Consider the following 17637-nt stretch of genomic DNA (forward strand, 5'->3'; position numbering starts at 1 on the left):
ATGTCTTCAGTTTGATTTGATCTCAAGGGGACATTAGGCCCCGCCCCTTTTTGGTATACAACACAAGGTGATTGGTTGAGAGAGAGCGTTGCCCGGCAGGGGCCAGCTGACGGGGCGGGCCGAGGGTTTGATTCAGTCATGGTCATGTGGCGGAACACACACCACCTGGCCCCTGACACTCATCACTCTCTCGCCATTTTAATTCACACACTTACACCCACACACACACACACACACACACACACACACACACACACACACACACACACACACATACACCTACGACCACACAACCACCCACCCACCCACACACACACACACACACACAGACACACACACACACACACACACACACACACACACACACACACACACACACACATACAGAGTAGCGTAGCGTAGCGTAGCGGTTAGCGGTGGGGTAAAGAGCTGCTGAGTCAGCATTAGATATGCTGAGGCTCTGCTAACGTCCTCATTACCCCTGGCCTCGGTGGATTCATGCTATGCTTGGCTCTGCTAGGCTAGGTTACAATACACTATATACCTAGCTAGGTTTGGCTAAACTATGGTAAACATATGCAAAGCTACACTACAATCACGGTCCAAAACGAATACCTGCAAACTGAAAGCCATTGCTATAGATTGACCATCTGGCTTTCATATTAATACAATTGAGAACAGGTAAAAGAGTTCAATTGGACCCTGACTATAATACAGTACTCCATATAAGATTAAACAATGCTACACAACACAGCACAGTGATACACAACATAGAACCTGATATATGTGTGTGTGTGTGTGTGTGTGTGTGTGTGTGTGTGTGTGTGTGTGTGTGTGTGTGTGTGTGTGCGTGTATGTATGCGTGCGTGGGTGTGTTTGTATTGTAATCGACCAAAACTAAAAGTGAAACTTAAATTACACTTTAATAGATAGGTAGAACTAAAAAAGTGAACGATGCATGCAATAATATTAACATTTAGCACTATTCATGTATTTACCATTGTACACATTTTTGTTAACACAAACAAACCAGCCAGCTGTGAGGGGAGCTGAATGGCAGCCCTCTGTTCTGACTACACTACCCTACACGGGACCCCCCGGGGCCCTGCGCCCCACAGCTTTCACCAGCTCTAAATGGCTTCCATTCTCATCCCCACGTTTGTTTTCACGCGGCCTCCGTGTTTACACACCCGCACACACGGCCTTCCGGGTCAGAGGTCACACCATTTGAAAACAATTAGGAGGGCGAAGTGGCGGTCTTTGTTTTCACACAGGGAGGAGCGATGACAGACCTGCTGGGGGGGGGGGGGGGGATAGTGATGATGATGATGGTTTAGCCTGCAATGAAATATGGACTGCTTCGTCTCTGTCACATAGATGGTCACCTGCAGGGGCATCGATTCCCCTAAAGCCAAGGTGTGGCAACAGGATGCAATGACATCAAGAGGACATCACTATACAGTATCAAATAAAGTCCCCTGAAGTAAACATTAGTGTGTTTAATAGCACATGTCACAAACTAGAAACAAATCTAAACAAAGAAACTTGAAATTATTTGTGTTCATCTCTAAAGATTAGCATTTTTTTCAATATAAATGGATGGGCAACAGGAGCTTGAAATATAAATTAACAATAACATAACACAAAGCGATGTATCTTCTATAAACCTACCGAATATAATATCAAGGGCAATGTAAAGTATATTAATATATATCACAAAGTCAGCGCGTTAACTATTGGAGTCTTGGACAGAATGAGAATGTTAGGGGTGTGGACTGAGTCCGCGCAGCCTTGCTGTTTTGTCCAGCTTGCACTGTGTAGCTAGCACCTCCCTACAGTCTAAAATGCCGTCGCTTCATCCAGTTGCACCGTCGCCGTAATGTGAGTGTACAGTGATAAGTCACTGCCTTGGCCTGGGTTGACCGCCTGGCAACATAGCCAGCCTTCCTAAACATAGCAATCTAAATTATACTAAACCATTTGTTCAATGTTAATTAACCGTTAGTTAAGTGTTAATCATATCAATGCTTTAACACATTTTATCATTGTACCCTTTTAGGGTAAGGTTTAGAGAAGGGGTTATATATGTATATGATAACCCCATATATATATAAAGCAAGTATATGCAAATATCCTTGATCGCAAGTATCATGATACAAAACATGATATAACAAATATAAGGATGTGTAATGAAAAGAATCGAGACTGATTTGGGGCTAACATCCAAAGTAATGATACAATATAAATGTAAATAAATCTACACACACACACACACACACACACACACACACACACACACACACACACACACACACACACACACACACACACAGTGCAGAATGAATAAAACAGACCTCGACTCATGCATGTGAAAGGAGTGCTTATGAGCGTGCACGTTGGAGAGAACGTGCACTGAGGAGGAGCATCCACGTAGGATGGGGGCAAGCAAGTAGTAGGATTGTTGTGAACAGGATGGGTCGTAAAGGGCCTTCCGAGCCCCTGGTCGTGTCCAGCGAATAACTCACCAGGAAGAGTTCGTTTTTCCGCCTTATTTAGCGTCCGTGGTCATGAATCAGCTGCCACGCGGGGAAGGCCTTGCTTAAGATTCTCCATGTCAGGGAACCTGCAACCCCCCGCTGGCTCTGAAAACAGCCCCGCCACAATCACTGGGTCGCCATGGCTACTAACTTCATCGCCACATGGCCCGGAAAGTTCCAGAGAATGCAGCGAGGCGCCCGTTTGTGTGATATGCGTGATATGTGTGTGTGTAAATATGTCTGTGTCTATATAAATGTATATATTTTTTTTTTTAATATGTGTGTGTGTGTGTGTGTGTGTGTGTGTGTGTGTGTGTGTGTGTGTGTGTGTGTGTGTGTGTGTGTGTGTGTGTGTGTGTGTGTGTGTGTGTGTGTGTGTGTGTGTGTCTCATTAGCGGCACCTGCCTTCTGTCTTGTAAACGTTACGACGTTACGTTGTTCAAAGTCACCTGGGTGGCCTGACCCTTCCGTCTGCAGAGGTCAACAATGTAAAGCCTCAACACGAGACGAGATGCTGACCACGACCGCGTCGGGTCAAGGTCAAGTGCTCTGAAGATATATGGGAGGAGCATGACGATGTTGCAGAACTATTATGGCACTTCTATTTTTTCTAGGTTAACCATTCTAGCTATTCTCAGCTAGCTATCCTGAGCGTCCTCAGCTAACCGTAAATTGTTTGTGTCTGCCGACTCGGCCTCTTATCAACAACACTCTGGTGTTAACATTGAACCTAATAAAAATTGAATTAACTATTTAGCAATTCAGATTATGAGAACTGTAGCGACCTGCAGCGAATTTCGGATAAACGTCATCAAGGAGCAGGTAGGCATTAGGCCCAGTGTCTTGTTCAAGGACGCCTATACAGGTTAAGACATCGGGGGATCGAACCCTGAACCTTCCAGTGATCCTCCACTATCCTCCCTCCTTGCGACACTAATTCAAGCGCTGTCAAATGCTAGGATACACACTGTCCTCCGGCGTACGATAGGTGGAGCCGGCACTGAGACATGATAGCGATGTGTTTTATAGGTTATGGCTCTCATCTGCAACCGAGGGGAAAGACGAGAGGCTTATTACCACTTTGTGTCACCGTGGGGAAGTAGGATATAGCACCACGGCTGCTGAGTGGAAGTCGAGTGGACATGTCACTTCCTGTCTGCGCTGAGTACACCGTTGAGGTTCACACAGACCCACGAAGTGCTCTCGTCATTTTGAACACACACACAGGCACTCACACAGACCAACACACTTCAACTCCCAAGGATTAAAAACCGACACACACTCCAACCCTCTCCAACACACACACACACACACACACACACACACACACACACACACACACACACACACACACACACACACACACACACACACACACACCACACACACACACACAAACACACACACACCAACACTCTGAGCCTGATGTGGAGAACGGAGTGTGGGGGTGGGGGGTCGGGGTTGGGCGGTTGATGTGTTCAGCAGGTCCGGCCCAGCAGGGGACCTCTTGGGCCGAGACCAGGCGGACGGGGTCCAGGAGCTCCTCGTGAGAACGGCTCCAGCGGATCTGAATAACACTCGGCTCGGCCGGGCTGCCGCAGGGTCTGGGCGGCGCGCAGAGACGATGACATGCGCGTTGTAAACGCTTATTTGGCCCGTAACTCAGGCGGCCATTTTGTAAACGATCAGGGGTTCATGTGGTTATCGCTGAGCGGGGCTGTAAAAACCATCACTGGGACCTTATTTATAGAGGGAGGAGGAGGAGGAGGGTGAAGGGAGAGGAGGATAGAGTTGGTTGATGAGGAGGAAGGAGGAGGGAAAAGGGTAGGAGGGCAAAGTGGAGAAGGCTGAGGAGGAAGAGGAGGAGGAGGGAGGAGGAAGAAGGATGGGAGGAGGAGGAAGAGGAGGAGGATAAGGAGGGTGGAGGAGGAGGAGAATTGAGTTGGTTGATGAGGAGGAGGGAGGAGGGAAAAGGGTAGGAGGGCAAAGTGGAGAAGGCTGAGGAGGAAGAGGAGGAGGAGGGAGGAGGAGGAAGGATGGGAGGAGGAGGAAGAGGAGGAGGATAAGGAGGGTGGAGGAGGAGGAGAATTGAGTTGGTTGATGAGGAGGAGGGAGGAGGGAGAAGGGGAGGAGGGAGAAGTGGAGAAGGCTGAGGAGGAAGAGGAGGAGGAGGAGGAGGTAAGGAAAATGGAAATGTGGGGACGAATAAGAAGCGGAGATAAAGGAGGAGGAGGGAGAATGGGAGGACGTCGCAAGAATGTGAGACCTTCCCGATAAAAGTCCCATCTGTCCTCGGTGGCGTGCTAAACGGCGTCTGTCACCGCCGCGGCGCGGTGTTCCACACAGTGTCAGAGTGTGGGCCGGCCAATGGCGCGCTGGCTCTGCCAACCAGCTGCTCCTCCGTTTCGTCCCGTCCTCACGCCCCTCACATGCACGCCGCCCCACGTGCATGCCTCCGTCCCCGTTATGGAGCTGCACGCCCTGCAACACTTGTCCCAATGGCATGGCGGTGACATCACCGCCAGTTGCTAGGGTAACGTAGCGGGACGGGGTGAGAATAGAAGACAGGTTGTGTGGAAGCGTGTGGGTGCAGATAATCTGGTTGTGAGGAGCGATTTACAAGCAGCTGCTGCAGCGCTCAGTGACAACAGCCGAGCGAGGAGACGCTCGTCAGGCTTCAGTGGTAAACATGCAGATCAGTGGCTTCCTAATGGGCTCATACATACAGGCACTAACATTCTGCCCGAGACACGGGAGGTTTATTGCCATCGCTCTATCAATGCTTGGTTGAATAACAATGTGTGTGTATGAGTGTGTTGGTCTTTTTCACACACTGACACGCACACACATTATCATTTACCAGCCTCTTTGTTTATACAGTTATCACACACCATATAACAGACGCCAACTTGCACCGTACACATTAAGAAAAACACACACATAAACAAACACACACGCATGCATACACACACGTTTAGACACCTTCCTTAGGACATAAACACATGGACCAAGACACAAACACAGACATTCAAGCATTCCTTCTCTCCCCCTTAATTTCTCTCTCTCTCTCTCTCTCTCTCTCTCTCTCTCTCTCTCTCTCTCTCTCTCTCTCTCTCTCTCTCTCTCTCTCTCTCTCTCTCTCTCACACACACACACACACACACACACACACACTCAAAAACACACAAACACACAAACACACGCACACACACCTCATTCTCCTTTCATGAGCCGTCCCAACAGATGTGGTACTTAAACACGGCGGCCGGTCAGGAACGTTACCGGTTAATAAATAATTAAGTGTGAAGACGGCCGAGCTCACAGTCTCAACACGCCACACTCCTCTGCTTAAGCACACATAGTGAACAGAGGCCGACTGGGGAATGTGGTGCATTCATGTCCCAAACACATGTCACTCACAACCGACCCGCTAACAAACACAAACACATGAACCAACACAACCGACCCGCTAACAAACACAAACGCATGAACCAACACAACCAACCCACTAACAAACAGAAACGCATGAACCAACACAACCAACCCACTAACAAACAGAAACGCGTGAACCAACACACACACACACACACACACACACACACACACACACACACACACACACACACACACACACACATGCATGTGCAAATATGAACACGCAAACTTGCATAAATTTACATGCAGACACTTAAGTACCGGTAACTCACACACTGGTGTAAATGAACACACAAAAACCCACACAGACACACACAAACACACACACCCTAAAATACCACACACAACAGACGCTGAAGGCGTGCAGCTCTGACCAGGCCTGGGGGCCAAGGTGGGCCCCTGGCAGGCCCCAAGCCGGGGGGAGCAGAGGGCCCAGGACTGACACCTCGTGCCTGGGGTGGGGGAGCGGCGTGGGGCATTAGAATAACACATGATGGAGACGCTGGTTGGCGGGGCACCGGGAGGTTTATGAGCTGTTTTCAGATTGGTTCCTGCAGACCAGGGGCCGTGGGGGCCATGAGGACTGGGGGGGCCGGTGGGGGTTAAATCAATGGGTCCAGCTGTTCTCTGATCGCCACAAAGCTCTCTGGGAGCACAGCAGGTGGACTAGGACTAATACACTAATACATACACGCTAATACACACACATAACAACCAACACACACCGACACTGACGCACACACTCACACACACAAACCACCAACATACTCTTGTACATATATATACACACTCATAATCAGAAACCAATACACTTACAGTTACACCTACACACACACACGCACACACAAACACCAAACAAACTAATAGCCTAATAACAGACTCCACACACTGCCGCTCCTTCATTGTTATGGCTGAGGAGAGAACACACACACACGAACACACACGCACACACACACAACCATACACACACATATTGTCAACCACTAATGCCTACATGCATACACATGGATACTTACTGAAACAGACAGAAATCCCAAGTCCCAAACTCAAATCTTTGTTGTTGAAATGCTGCTTAAGGACCTGTCTCTGTAGTCCCTGTCTATTCCCTACCTGCTGCTTAAGGACCTGTCTCTGTAGTCCCTGTCTATCCCCTACCTGCTGCTTAAGGACCTGTCTCTGTAGTCCCTGTCTATCCCCTACCTGCTCCTTAAGGACCTGTCTCTGTAGTCCCTGTCTATCCCCTACCTGCTCCTTAAGGACCTGTCTCTGTAGTCCCTGTCTATCCCCTACCTGCTCCTTAAGGACCTGTCTCTGTAGTCCCTGTCTATCCCCTACCTGCTCCTTAAGGACCTGTCTCTGTAGTCCCTGTCTATCCCCTACCTGCTCCTTAAGGACCTGTCCCTGTTTTCACTGTCTAACCCCTACCTGCTCCTTAATGACCTGTCTCTGTATTCACTGTCTAACCCCTCCCTGCTTCTTGTATTCACCGTTAAACCCCTACCTGCTCCTTAATGACCTGTCTCTGTATTCACTCTCTAACCCCTACCTGTCTCTGTATCCCTCCTTTTACTTAATAAATATCTTGGGATTAAAGCTGTGAGTTGTAAGATATAAAGAAAGCATCTGTGTATACATGCAGTAAATAAAGGGACATGTGTACACCTGTGTACGCTCACACAGAAGCACATTTACAAGTGATCTGACGTAGTGACAGATTCAGAAACATACCCGGACACACACACACCAACAACACTTGTGTGCTGACAGACATGCACACACAGACAGGCATGCCTACACAGAACGACACACACACTCACACCCACCCACACATTAACACACACACATACCGACACGGCCAGCACCGTGACTCAATGAGACAAGGAGCGTTCTGACACGCACTTACACACATTACAGACATGATCTCACAGACATGCAACATTAGCCCACACACACACACACACGCACGCACGCACGCACGCACGCACGCACGCACGCACGCACGCACGCACGCACGCACGCACGCACGCACGCACGCACGCACGCACGCACGCACGCACGCACACATAATTAAGCTCAAACACAGAAACACAGACACGCAGCCACCAACACCCACATAGTTGCCGTTTTCTTAATTTAATGTTCTAGTGACTCAGATCTTTTTGAACAATCTAGGCGACACATCTCGGTGACACATGTTCTTTACAGCTGGTTACTAAAATGTATAAGATAAAAAATATTAGTTAAATAGCTCTATATTCTGACTGTCATACCTGATATAGGGCTCAGTATGTATTAACGAGAGAGAGAGTGGGGTAATGAAGCAGTTCCCCCTTCTAGCGACTTGTCAATCAAGCAAGGCAGTTCAACTCATTCAAAATCATTAGGATCCTTAGTAACATGATTTACAAGACATGCTAGTTGATCGCTTCATCACGTGGCAGTGAGACCTAAAAATTCAGACTCAAATGAAGATCTGATGTTTGTCATACATTTTCTACGGGCCATTTTCCCATTATAATTGGAGCCCTGAACCCTGGAAAAATGACTGCCTTGTTCCAACTAGGGAATAGAACCACAAAACCTGGCCACAGTAGTGCTTAGCTCTTCCCATGCCTGCCTGTACTGTTTTGTGCCTTGCTCTACTTACTAAGAGCCCGGTATCTGATACATTAACACAGTTTTAAAGCAGTTCCATTTCTTTAAATAGCAGTTGAACATGATCTTAGCTGTCACGGCTGGATTAGGTTTTGTGTAAAGATACTTTAAATCCTTATGGAGGCCGCCATAACACAACACAACAATGGATGACCAACGTAGCAACATGAAACCTGGGAACGCCTAGCCAATATATCACATACATATCCTAACAGACGTTTATCAATGGTTCTAGAGATTTTAGTGATTTCCGACACTACTGTACCACACCTTGATGACTTCACTTGGCCATGCCTCTGAAACCGAGTGACAGTGGTAAAACAATGGCATCTCCACTCTCTATTAGAAATATTGAGTGGTTCCTCTCATAATATTTGGTGCACATGAGCTCTCCCATGCCAAGTATGTATGAACTCATGGTATTGAACATCTCTTTGGATAAAAGTGTCACAAAATGGCAAATACTACATGAAAACAATACATATAGAAATGAATTGAATTTCTTTCGATCAAACACATTTTAATGCAATATTATTGGTACTTTTTTTGGTCTAAAAAGTTGCCTTCATCTTTTGCAGTTACTCTATATCTTCTTGAAGTTAAGTTTAATTTGTAATATAACACATATTAACCCATCATTTTCCCATAAAGTTTTTCTTCAATACAAAGACACAGGAATAACTAAAGTACAGTGATATATAATCCATAGGCCATTGGATCCAAACTGGGTCATTAATGAAGGAGAGGAGAGGATAGGGAAACGTTGACATTGTATGGCCAGCTCAATAATACCTAAGATACAGAGGGGTCTTCCCTTACCATATAGAGCTTTAGTGACATAAAGGTCAGGGATACTAATATTTTAAAGCAAAGAGAACAAAGGAACAAGATCATTGTCTTCCGCTCTGAGGACGATCTACTTGGGGTTTCAGATACCGCCCCAAGGCTAGACTCTATGCTCCCCTAGTACAGCTCTGTACAATGCAATTGTTCACACATCCAAGGTGTTTTGACCTTGTTTTAGGCCAATCCTACAGGAAATAGGCATCTATAAAGGCCCCTGTGTAGGAGCCTGCTACATCAAAGAATCTGGAGCTAAAGAGCTCAGAAGAACACACCGTTGCTGCCTATTACGCACGACGATAGATCAATACATCGACTGGGGGAATTTGCCTAATTCAACGCAGATCTATGGGGAAAATGAAGTTTGAAGCATTTTTACTTTTGGCCACTGTGGTTTCCCGCAGCACTCAGCTCACGTTGAATGAATGTTCCGGGAATCTGAGACGGCCGGAGATCACAGACATCTCTGTGAGCTGCGGCACGTCGTCGATCGACCTGGCGGTGCAGATCTGTCCCGTCATCTACACCGGCTACAACGAGTCCCTCCTCATCCTCAACCACATGCTGGAGCCCGCGTGCCGGGGAACCCTGGACGACACCGTGGACCCCCCCGTCGCCCGGTTCAACTTCCCCCTCAACATGACCAACGCATGCGGCAGCGTCTTCCGGACCACCAGCGCGGCCGGCACGGGGGTCTTCTCCGACTTCTCCAACATCCAGACGGTCAACATCAGCGGCATCATCCAATCCAGCGACCCCACCACGGGCACCGTCACGTACAACGCCGAGCTCAAGTACTACTACTCCTGTGCCTACCCCTTAGAGTACCTGATCAACAACACGCAGGTGGACGTGTCCGCCTCGTCCATCGCAGTGAGGGACAACAACGGCAGCTTCATCAGCACCCTGAGCCTAGAGCTGTTTAGTGACGCCGACTTCACCCAGAGCATGGTGATGCCCCGGCAGGGCCTGGAGCTGAGGAGCACGGTGTACGTGGAGGTGAAGGCCACCAACCTGACTGGGCAGTACAACGTGCTGCTGGACCGCTGCTACGCCTCCATCTCGCCCCTGCCCACAAACTCCACCTTCTTCAACCTCTTCGTGCCCTGCTCTCAGGACCAGTTCACCACCATGGTTTTGAACGGCCAGAGCCAGAGCGCCCGCTTCCACTTCCCCGCCTTCCGCTTCATCGAGCAGCAGAATGAGACGGTGTCCACCTACTACCTGCACTGCATCACGCGCCTCTGCGAGATCAGCACCTGCAGCACCTTCATGCAGTGCAACAACCGCAGGAGGAGAGACACTCGTGACGGCACCGGCAGCGCCGACGTCATCACCGACATGCACACCATCACGTCCCCGGAGATCGTCACCAAGACCGAGACGGTGGGGTCCAAAGAGGAAATTGCGGGGGGGAACCAGGGCGATAGCTCAGCGGTGGGACTTTCCGTGGGGGTTGGTGTGCTAGCGTTCGCCTGCCTTGTGGCGCTCTGCGTGGCCGTGGTGTTCTACAACAGGCTGAAGCACTGAAGTAACCTCCCAGGGGTTTAGAGGATAACAGGTTGAACCCACACATGATTTTCATTCTTACTTTCCTGTTTGATAGGGCTTTGTGTTTTTGGCAATATTTTTTTCTGTTAGATACTAGCAAAAACCCAGTGTTGGAATGGCAGAGAGAGTATTGTGTTTAGGTGTTCAGATAAAGATAGAGTACACTTTGAGGATATGAAAATGCTTGCTTTACAAGTGGCCTGAATTCTTAAATGTCATTGCATGCATGCGCTTTAAAACTTGAAAGACAGGAACAGGGTAAGCTGCAAGAAAAGGAACTGGGTGAATATTTTTGGAATGTTTTGGTTGTTTAGTGAATGCACCTTTGAAATCGATATGGTTATTAAATTACTTTGTAGAATGAGAAATAAATAAAAAAAACAAATTTGACTTGCTACTATCTACCAACTACTTCCGTAAAACCTGTTATCCGGCTAATTCTGCCTGACTTCACATGTTTAGGTCCCTTTACATTTCCTATCTATCTAATTATTTCCTGACTAATTAACCAAAACGAGTAAAATGGGTCAAGAAAAGGTGTCTGTTGTTCTTATTTCAAAACCCCTATAATATAATCATACATTAAAACTCATACATTAATGTTTCGTGATATGATGCAAGATATAAATAAAATAACCAAACGTATAACTTCCCGTTAGAGTGGAAACATTTTCAATGAGTAACAAAGATGGCTAAGCGGTTTCTTCAAATGGGTGCGAGAGATTAGTAGGTAGGACAGCAAGGACAGACAGCCAGGAGATAAAGGCAGACAGAGAGAGAGGCAGACCAAGAGACAGGCAGACAGGCAGCTTCTCTCTCCTTGGGTACGGCACTAAATCGTGCTGGTCTCATGTCTACTTTCCCACAGTCCAGAAGAACATAAAAGGTTCTTCTAGCCTTGAGATCACGGAGCACAGAGGAGAGCGATGTCGTTAGAGAGATGAGCCCGGAACCACACGCTCCCTCGAGTCCCCCCCCCCCCCTTCCTCCTCCCCCGATTGGTCCTCCCTGCCCGTTCCTGAGGGGGTTTCCCGGAAGACAGTCCAGGGGCTGGTTGAGCATGTCAAAGGGGGAAGTGGGCTGCCTACCTGCAGACTTAGGGCAGTATATCTCTGGCCCACAGGGGTACCACTACCCAGGCACTCACCGCTGCTCTGAGGGGGGGGGGGAGGGGTGATGAATGGAGGGAGGATGCTACTCAGGAGGAGGGGGGAGGTCCATGACAACCAGGCAGGGGTTGAATAAGATCTGAAAGGTTGTTTCCAGAGTTTGTTTTATTCAGCCTGTAGTACCAGATGTGGGGGGTGGGTTGTAACTCAAACCACTGCAGGTCAGCCGACCTCGGAAGCGGATACTACTGTATTCCCCCTCAGAAGCCTTGCTAGCCTCCACTCTATAGTGCCAGCTCTATATAATCTACCCTACAGTCTCTGCAGTCTTCTTAACAGTAGTCTCTGTGTAACGGGAAACATGGTGTTATAACACCGCTTCTCTGGTGCTCGACAAAGCTAAATACAAAAATAGTGGGCATATGTAGTTGTAGTTATGTGGTTTTGTGTGTTGATACATTTTTTTATCAGTTAATGTATTTTTCTATGTCAGGAAAGATATAAAAAAACAACCAAAACAATTAATTTAATTCTACATTCATTCTAAGGCGATATGACATGGCCCATTGCTGAATTTTTTTTAATATTACATAAACAACAACATAACCAGAAAAATATCCTGTAGGCCCCATTTTCTGGGTTGCCAACTGCAAAGGCTTCGATAATATGTTTTTTTTTGCAATAACTTATTCATATTGCATCTATAATACGTTTGACATCACTTTTTTGGTGGGAGGGAGGGACCCCAAACCCGAGCTTTATGTCCCCCTGCCCATCAAATCAAATTCACTATTACTCTATGCACTTCAGATGCGATACAAGGGCAGCCCTCCATTTCAACATACATAAACCCTCTCCGACCTTATACTGCTTTAATTAGCATCTTTAGTATCAGATGCTTCCATGTGACGTCTGATGTAACAAGGCAACATGTAGGCTAACAGAAGGAAAGGAGAGGGGAAGTGGAGATTTTCTAACGACTATATGGCATTGTTCAGAAGTAAACCTATCCAAGCATAGAGAATAGTCTTTCACGATCATGCAGCCATCAAACGCACCCATGTTACCAGACCCACTTCAATCAAATGAATACGCACATGTGCACGCACACACACACACACACACACACACACACACACACACACACACACACACACACACACACACACACACACACACACACACACACACACACACACACACACACACACACACACACACACACACACACAGTGCTAATGATGTGCAGTTGTTTTTATGCAGGATTACTTGTTGGTCAATAAGCATACAAGTAAGGAGCATTTATAAAAATCAAAAATTTTCCTTCGTTTGCATTACATATAATATATATTTTTAAGAAGCCTACGTAACAAATGGATTTTCACAAGATACATAAAACGTCCCTATCTATTCCACTCTTTGTAAATCCTGACTTTGTGCGTATTATTTCCTGTCCCACAGGGCGCTCCATGTCATGGTCTCTGGGTGTGCGTGTGCCCTGCAGAGGGCTAAGTGGTGGTCTCGTGGGGTCGGGGGCAGAGCGGTGGGGACACGGGCTGTGACAGGACGCTGAGAGCGGCCTGCTGGGCGTGGAGTCCAGTTTCACCTCCATAAATCTGGATCCCTCAGAGGGAGATGAAACCGCCCCCTGTGGAGCCTGCATGGACGCCAACCCAGACCCCCGTCCATCACTTCAACAAGACACGGAGCTGTGACCGTCTCTCTGTGGCTCCTTCTGTGGCTCCTTCAACCCCTCGTCTTTTTTGTGAGACGGCGGGGGTTAAAAAATCTTGACACGCACATCCAATGATAAAGGAGACTGTTAACACTTTAAAATTAAGGTACATTAATTTATAAAAAGCATGCGGTAGTAAGCATTATTATATATAATAAGCATGAGGGTTAAGGTTAACACTAAACCACCCTTTTAAATATTGAATAAATGTTTAACTTTGTAAAGATGAACACCATAAGTAAACATTAACACCATTATTAAATGATAACTAGACCATTAGTTAACTATTCATTTACTATTGCAGCATTTAATAATGTTTATTAATGCTTAATTAATGAACCCATAAGTGTTACCAGAAGTTTCCATTAAATGATATGCAAAGATCAATGATGACATATGGATTTTCTTAGATTTTCAAGAATATGCAAAATAAATATCAAAAATAGAGCTCAAAAATGCTATTGTAAGCATGCATTGCTGTTGGGTGTGTTTGTGGGTCAAAGTAATGTATATCCTCCTAGTCTGAGAGTTTTCCCTCCAGAACGACTACCTCCTGTTACCTTTAACACATGGTACATAGCCCATGACCTACCTGCCTGTTACTGTAAACATGCAGTTCTCTCTACTTAAGCAGGGTATGTTCATATTCCCTTTAAATGTGTACAGACTTAAAGATTTGTGCAGTGTGAGCGCAAATAGAACCCATGATGCTTTGGGCTGCAGTGTCGATGAGGTGACCATCATGAGGGAGAGTCGGTTTACCATCATGATGGTGAGTCAGGTTATCAGGTTAAGGGTTTGTGTTCGTCCAATGTGAGCCGGTGTTGCTCGCCCCGGGAGAGAAAGCAGGGTGTCAGATTGACATGTCATGAAAGCTGACCTGCAGAACACACGCTCCAGCGGAGGACGTCTCCTGCTAGACTATAAACAGAATAGAATCAGAACAGAACTAGAATAGAGATTTTTGGAAATATTGGCAATATAATAGAAATTCAATATAAATACTACAATTCATGCAGGCTTACAATTGTGCAATTGTACAACTATGCAAATTTGAGTTACTGTTCATCAGACTAAAAAATAAAAACAATTTGCAAACAATTTGTTACCATTTGGTTACCAACTGTTCGATGGGAGCAGGAACGTGTCATACTGCCATTGCATTTTTCTTCCAGCCTCATCTTTTGATCAGGGGCAGCTGGTGACTATTTGCCCCACTTATTAAAAGTCCGACACTCTGATGTAGTCACTCACCTAACTACAGAGACACAGAGAGAGACACAGAGAGAGAGAGAGACAGAGACAAAGAGAGAGAGAGAGAGAGAGAGAGAGAGAGAGAGAGAGAGAGAGAGAGAGAGAGAGAGAGAGAGAGAGAGAGAGAGAGACAGAGAGAGAGAGAGAGAGAGAGAGAGAGAGAGAGAGAGAGACTAGTTGGCGAGGGGGGTGTTGAAAGCATCCACCTGGCTTGGTGACTACATGTGATCGGTAGGTGATCGTAATACTGCAGGATTAATGTGTGATGAGGTGGGAAGAACAGGGGATGGTTGGAGAGGGGGTTCAGGGGGAGGGGGGGACAGTGTGCGGATGACAACAACACTCCCAGCCCTCATTCTGTCGCCCTCTCAGAGAACGATAGTGTTTCCCTTTCATTAAGTAAATGACTAGAGTCGTGTCCACACCTCACTGATAGACGTCTCTATCACCACATGCCTCCACTGATGGCCTCCTGAGCCTTTCAAGAGTTTGACCACAAAAAACAACCCCGCAATTAGATACAATTGAAGTTAAAGAAATCATACAGAAGTAATACATACAATATACAGGACTGATTCCCACAACCAATTTTAGAAAGCAGTAGCCTGCTAATAGATTTAGATGGTTTTAGAAGATACATCAAATCTGATAAAGATCCATCGTGTTTTGATGACATGGATATCCGATAGAGCAATGTACATCATCGCTGACAGTATTAATGAGCATGTGGCCGTGGTGTGGACAGGCCCTGGGACAAACCTGGGTCAAGTGGAGGCTCAGTGTTTCTGCTGATTTGATTTGAAGCTTTTTATACCCAACATCACACAGCAGCCAGGTCCATCCATCTCTCCTAGAACCTTCTGAACACACCAGAGAGGTCAGAGGTCGGGGTAGGGTTTCCCCCAGCTGCAGCAGAACCTCCGATGGCGAAGCCTCTTGGAACTGTCTGATGGTTGGGTAAAAGTTCATGGACCGCACAAAGGCCTCCACCCTTACCCCCAGCTTACCTCTGCTATTCAACACCAGTGTCCTTCAGGCACGTTCGAGTACCAGCATCGCTCTAGCTCAGGATGCATTGAAGACTTGAGGCCGGTTGTAGGGAGCAATCAGGAGTTCCACAAGTGGAAGGATTGTTACAGCTGGAGTGGTCAAGGCATACCAACAGATTGATGATTCCTACCAGTTACTGCTTCACTGCGAAATTAATATCACAGGGAGATATTGATTGGGTTTAAACAATATGCTCCACCAGCATTTTTGAAACAGATGTAAGAAGTTGGGTTCGCACAAAATCCTTCCACCAAAAAATCGTGTGATGGGCCAAAAGGTTGGGAACCAACTAGGCGAAGGGTCTGGGTTTGGGCGCGTCATCAGGATGAACAGATGAACTTATGTCCGGCCTGTTGCCATGCTAACTCTGCCACATTTTCTAATTTTAATATGTTTGTCTCTTCGGCAGATGGTTATCGGGATCAAACCTTTTCAACTGCATCCCTCAGAAAGTGACTGACAGCAGCAAATGCTCTGCGTGACATCTCAATCGATGCCAATAAAATGGTCTGGATTTCGCCCGCGTGCGTTGGACGCGATCTGCCGGGTAAAGAGCCTGTCATCGCATGTGTGCCTCATCCGGCCCGACCTTAACGTCTCCATGCCTGCCGGAGGCCAGCGTGTTGGCGGGGGGGGGGGGGGGGGAAGGAGATGGGTGAGGAGGAACCAGAGAGAAGGAGGCGGTGAGGAGCGTGGGCTTGGTGTGGAGGAGGGGGGGCTCCATCTCCTCTAATCATGGCGGGGAGATGGCTGTCGTTGCAGGATTCCAGCCGATGAAGTACAGCCCTGAGCGGGATTATTCACCTTCATCTGCCCCGGCGCGTCCGGCCTGGTCCAACTCGCCCACACCGAGCGGGAGAATTCACACCGAGGGGGACACATGCACCCTGGGGTGCTGATAACATGGCTGTTTAAAGAGAGACAATTAAGGGCCGGGCGCGGAAGCCAAAGGAGGTGCTGAGTTATTTATAGGCCTGATCCCTTCTGCATTAACTGGATGGAGGGCTGGGGATGACCCGCCACCACAGGGAGATTTCATTGGCTCCAGCACTTCCTGAGACCTGATTGAGACAAACAAGAGGGAGGTGGACTAAGCCCGGGCTGACATGAACGTGACAGGAGAGGATATAGACACCTTGAAAGACCTTTAAATCAAATCCCGACACGTCATAAGCTAAATGATCAGCCCAGTCATATGTGTCTCCTGGCTTTATAAGGGACACGACTGTTACTGAATGAGGTCAGTGTGGACACTACATCATTCATCTTGTGAAATATGGTTAATCTGTGTGCAAACGCAGTGAATGCATTTGATGGTACTACGGAGATCAGCAGGTATGGGTCATGTGTGTATTTTAACCATAATATACTAAAATAGACTTGATCATACAATAACAAAATCCATCAGAAACACACTCTTACTCCCAGTCTCACATCCGTATAAACACACACACACACACACACACAC

The 17637-nt window shown here is 47.2% G+C and overlaps 1 protein-coding gene across 1 annotated transcript; it reads left to right on the plus strand.

Moving 5' to 3' along the window:
• Nucleotides 1–9827: 9827 nt before the first annotated feature.
• LOC130372968 (zona pellucida-like domain-containing protein 1) lies at nt 9828–11000 on the plus strand. The gene has a single exon (XM_056579147.1). The coding sequence runs from the start codon at nt 9828–9830 to the stop codon at nt 10998–11000; it is 1173 nt and encodes a 390-aa protein (XP_056435122.1).
• Nucleotides 11001–17637: the final 6637 nt, after the last annotated feature.

This window comes from Gadus chalcogrammus, chromosome 20 (assembly GCF_026213295.1).
Source record: "Gadus chalcogrammus isolate NIFS_2021 chromosome 20, NIFS_Gcha_1.0, whole genome shotgun sequence".
NCBI lineage: Eukaryota > Metazoa > Chordata > Actinopteri > Gadiformes > Gadidae > Gadus > Gadus chalcogrammus.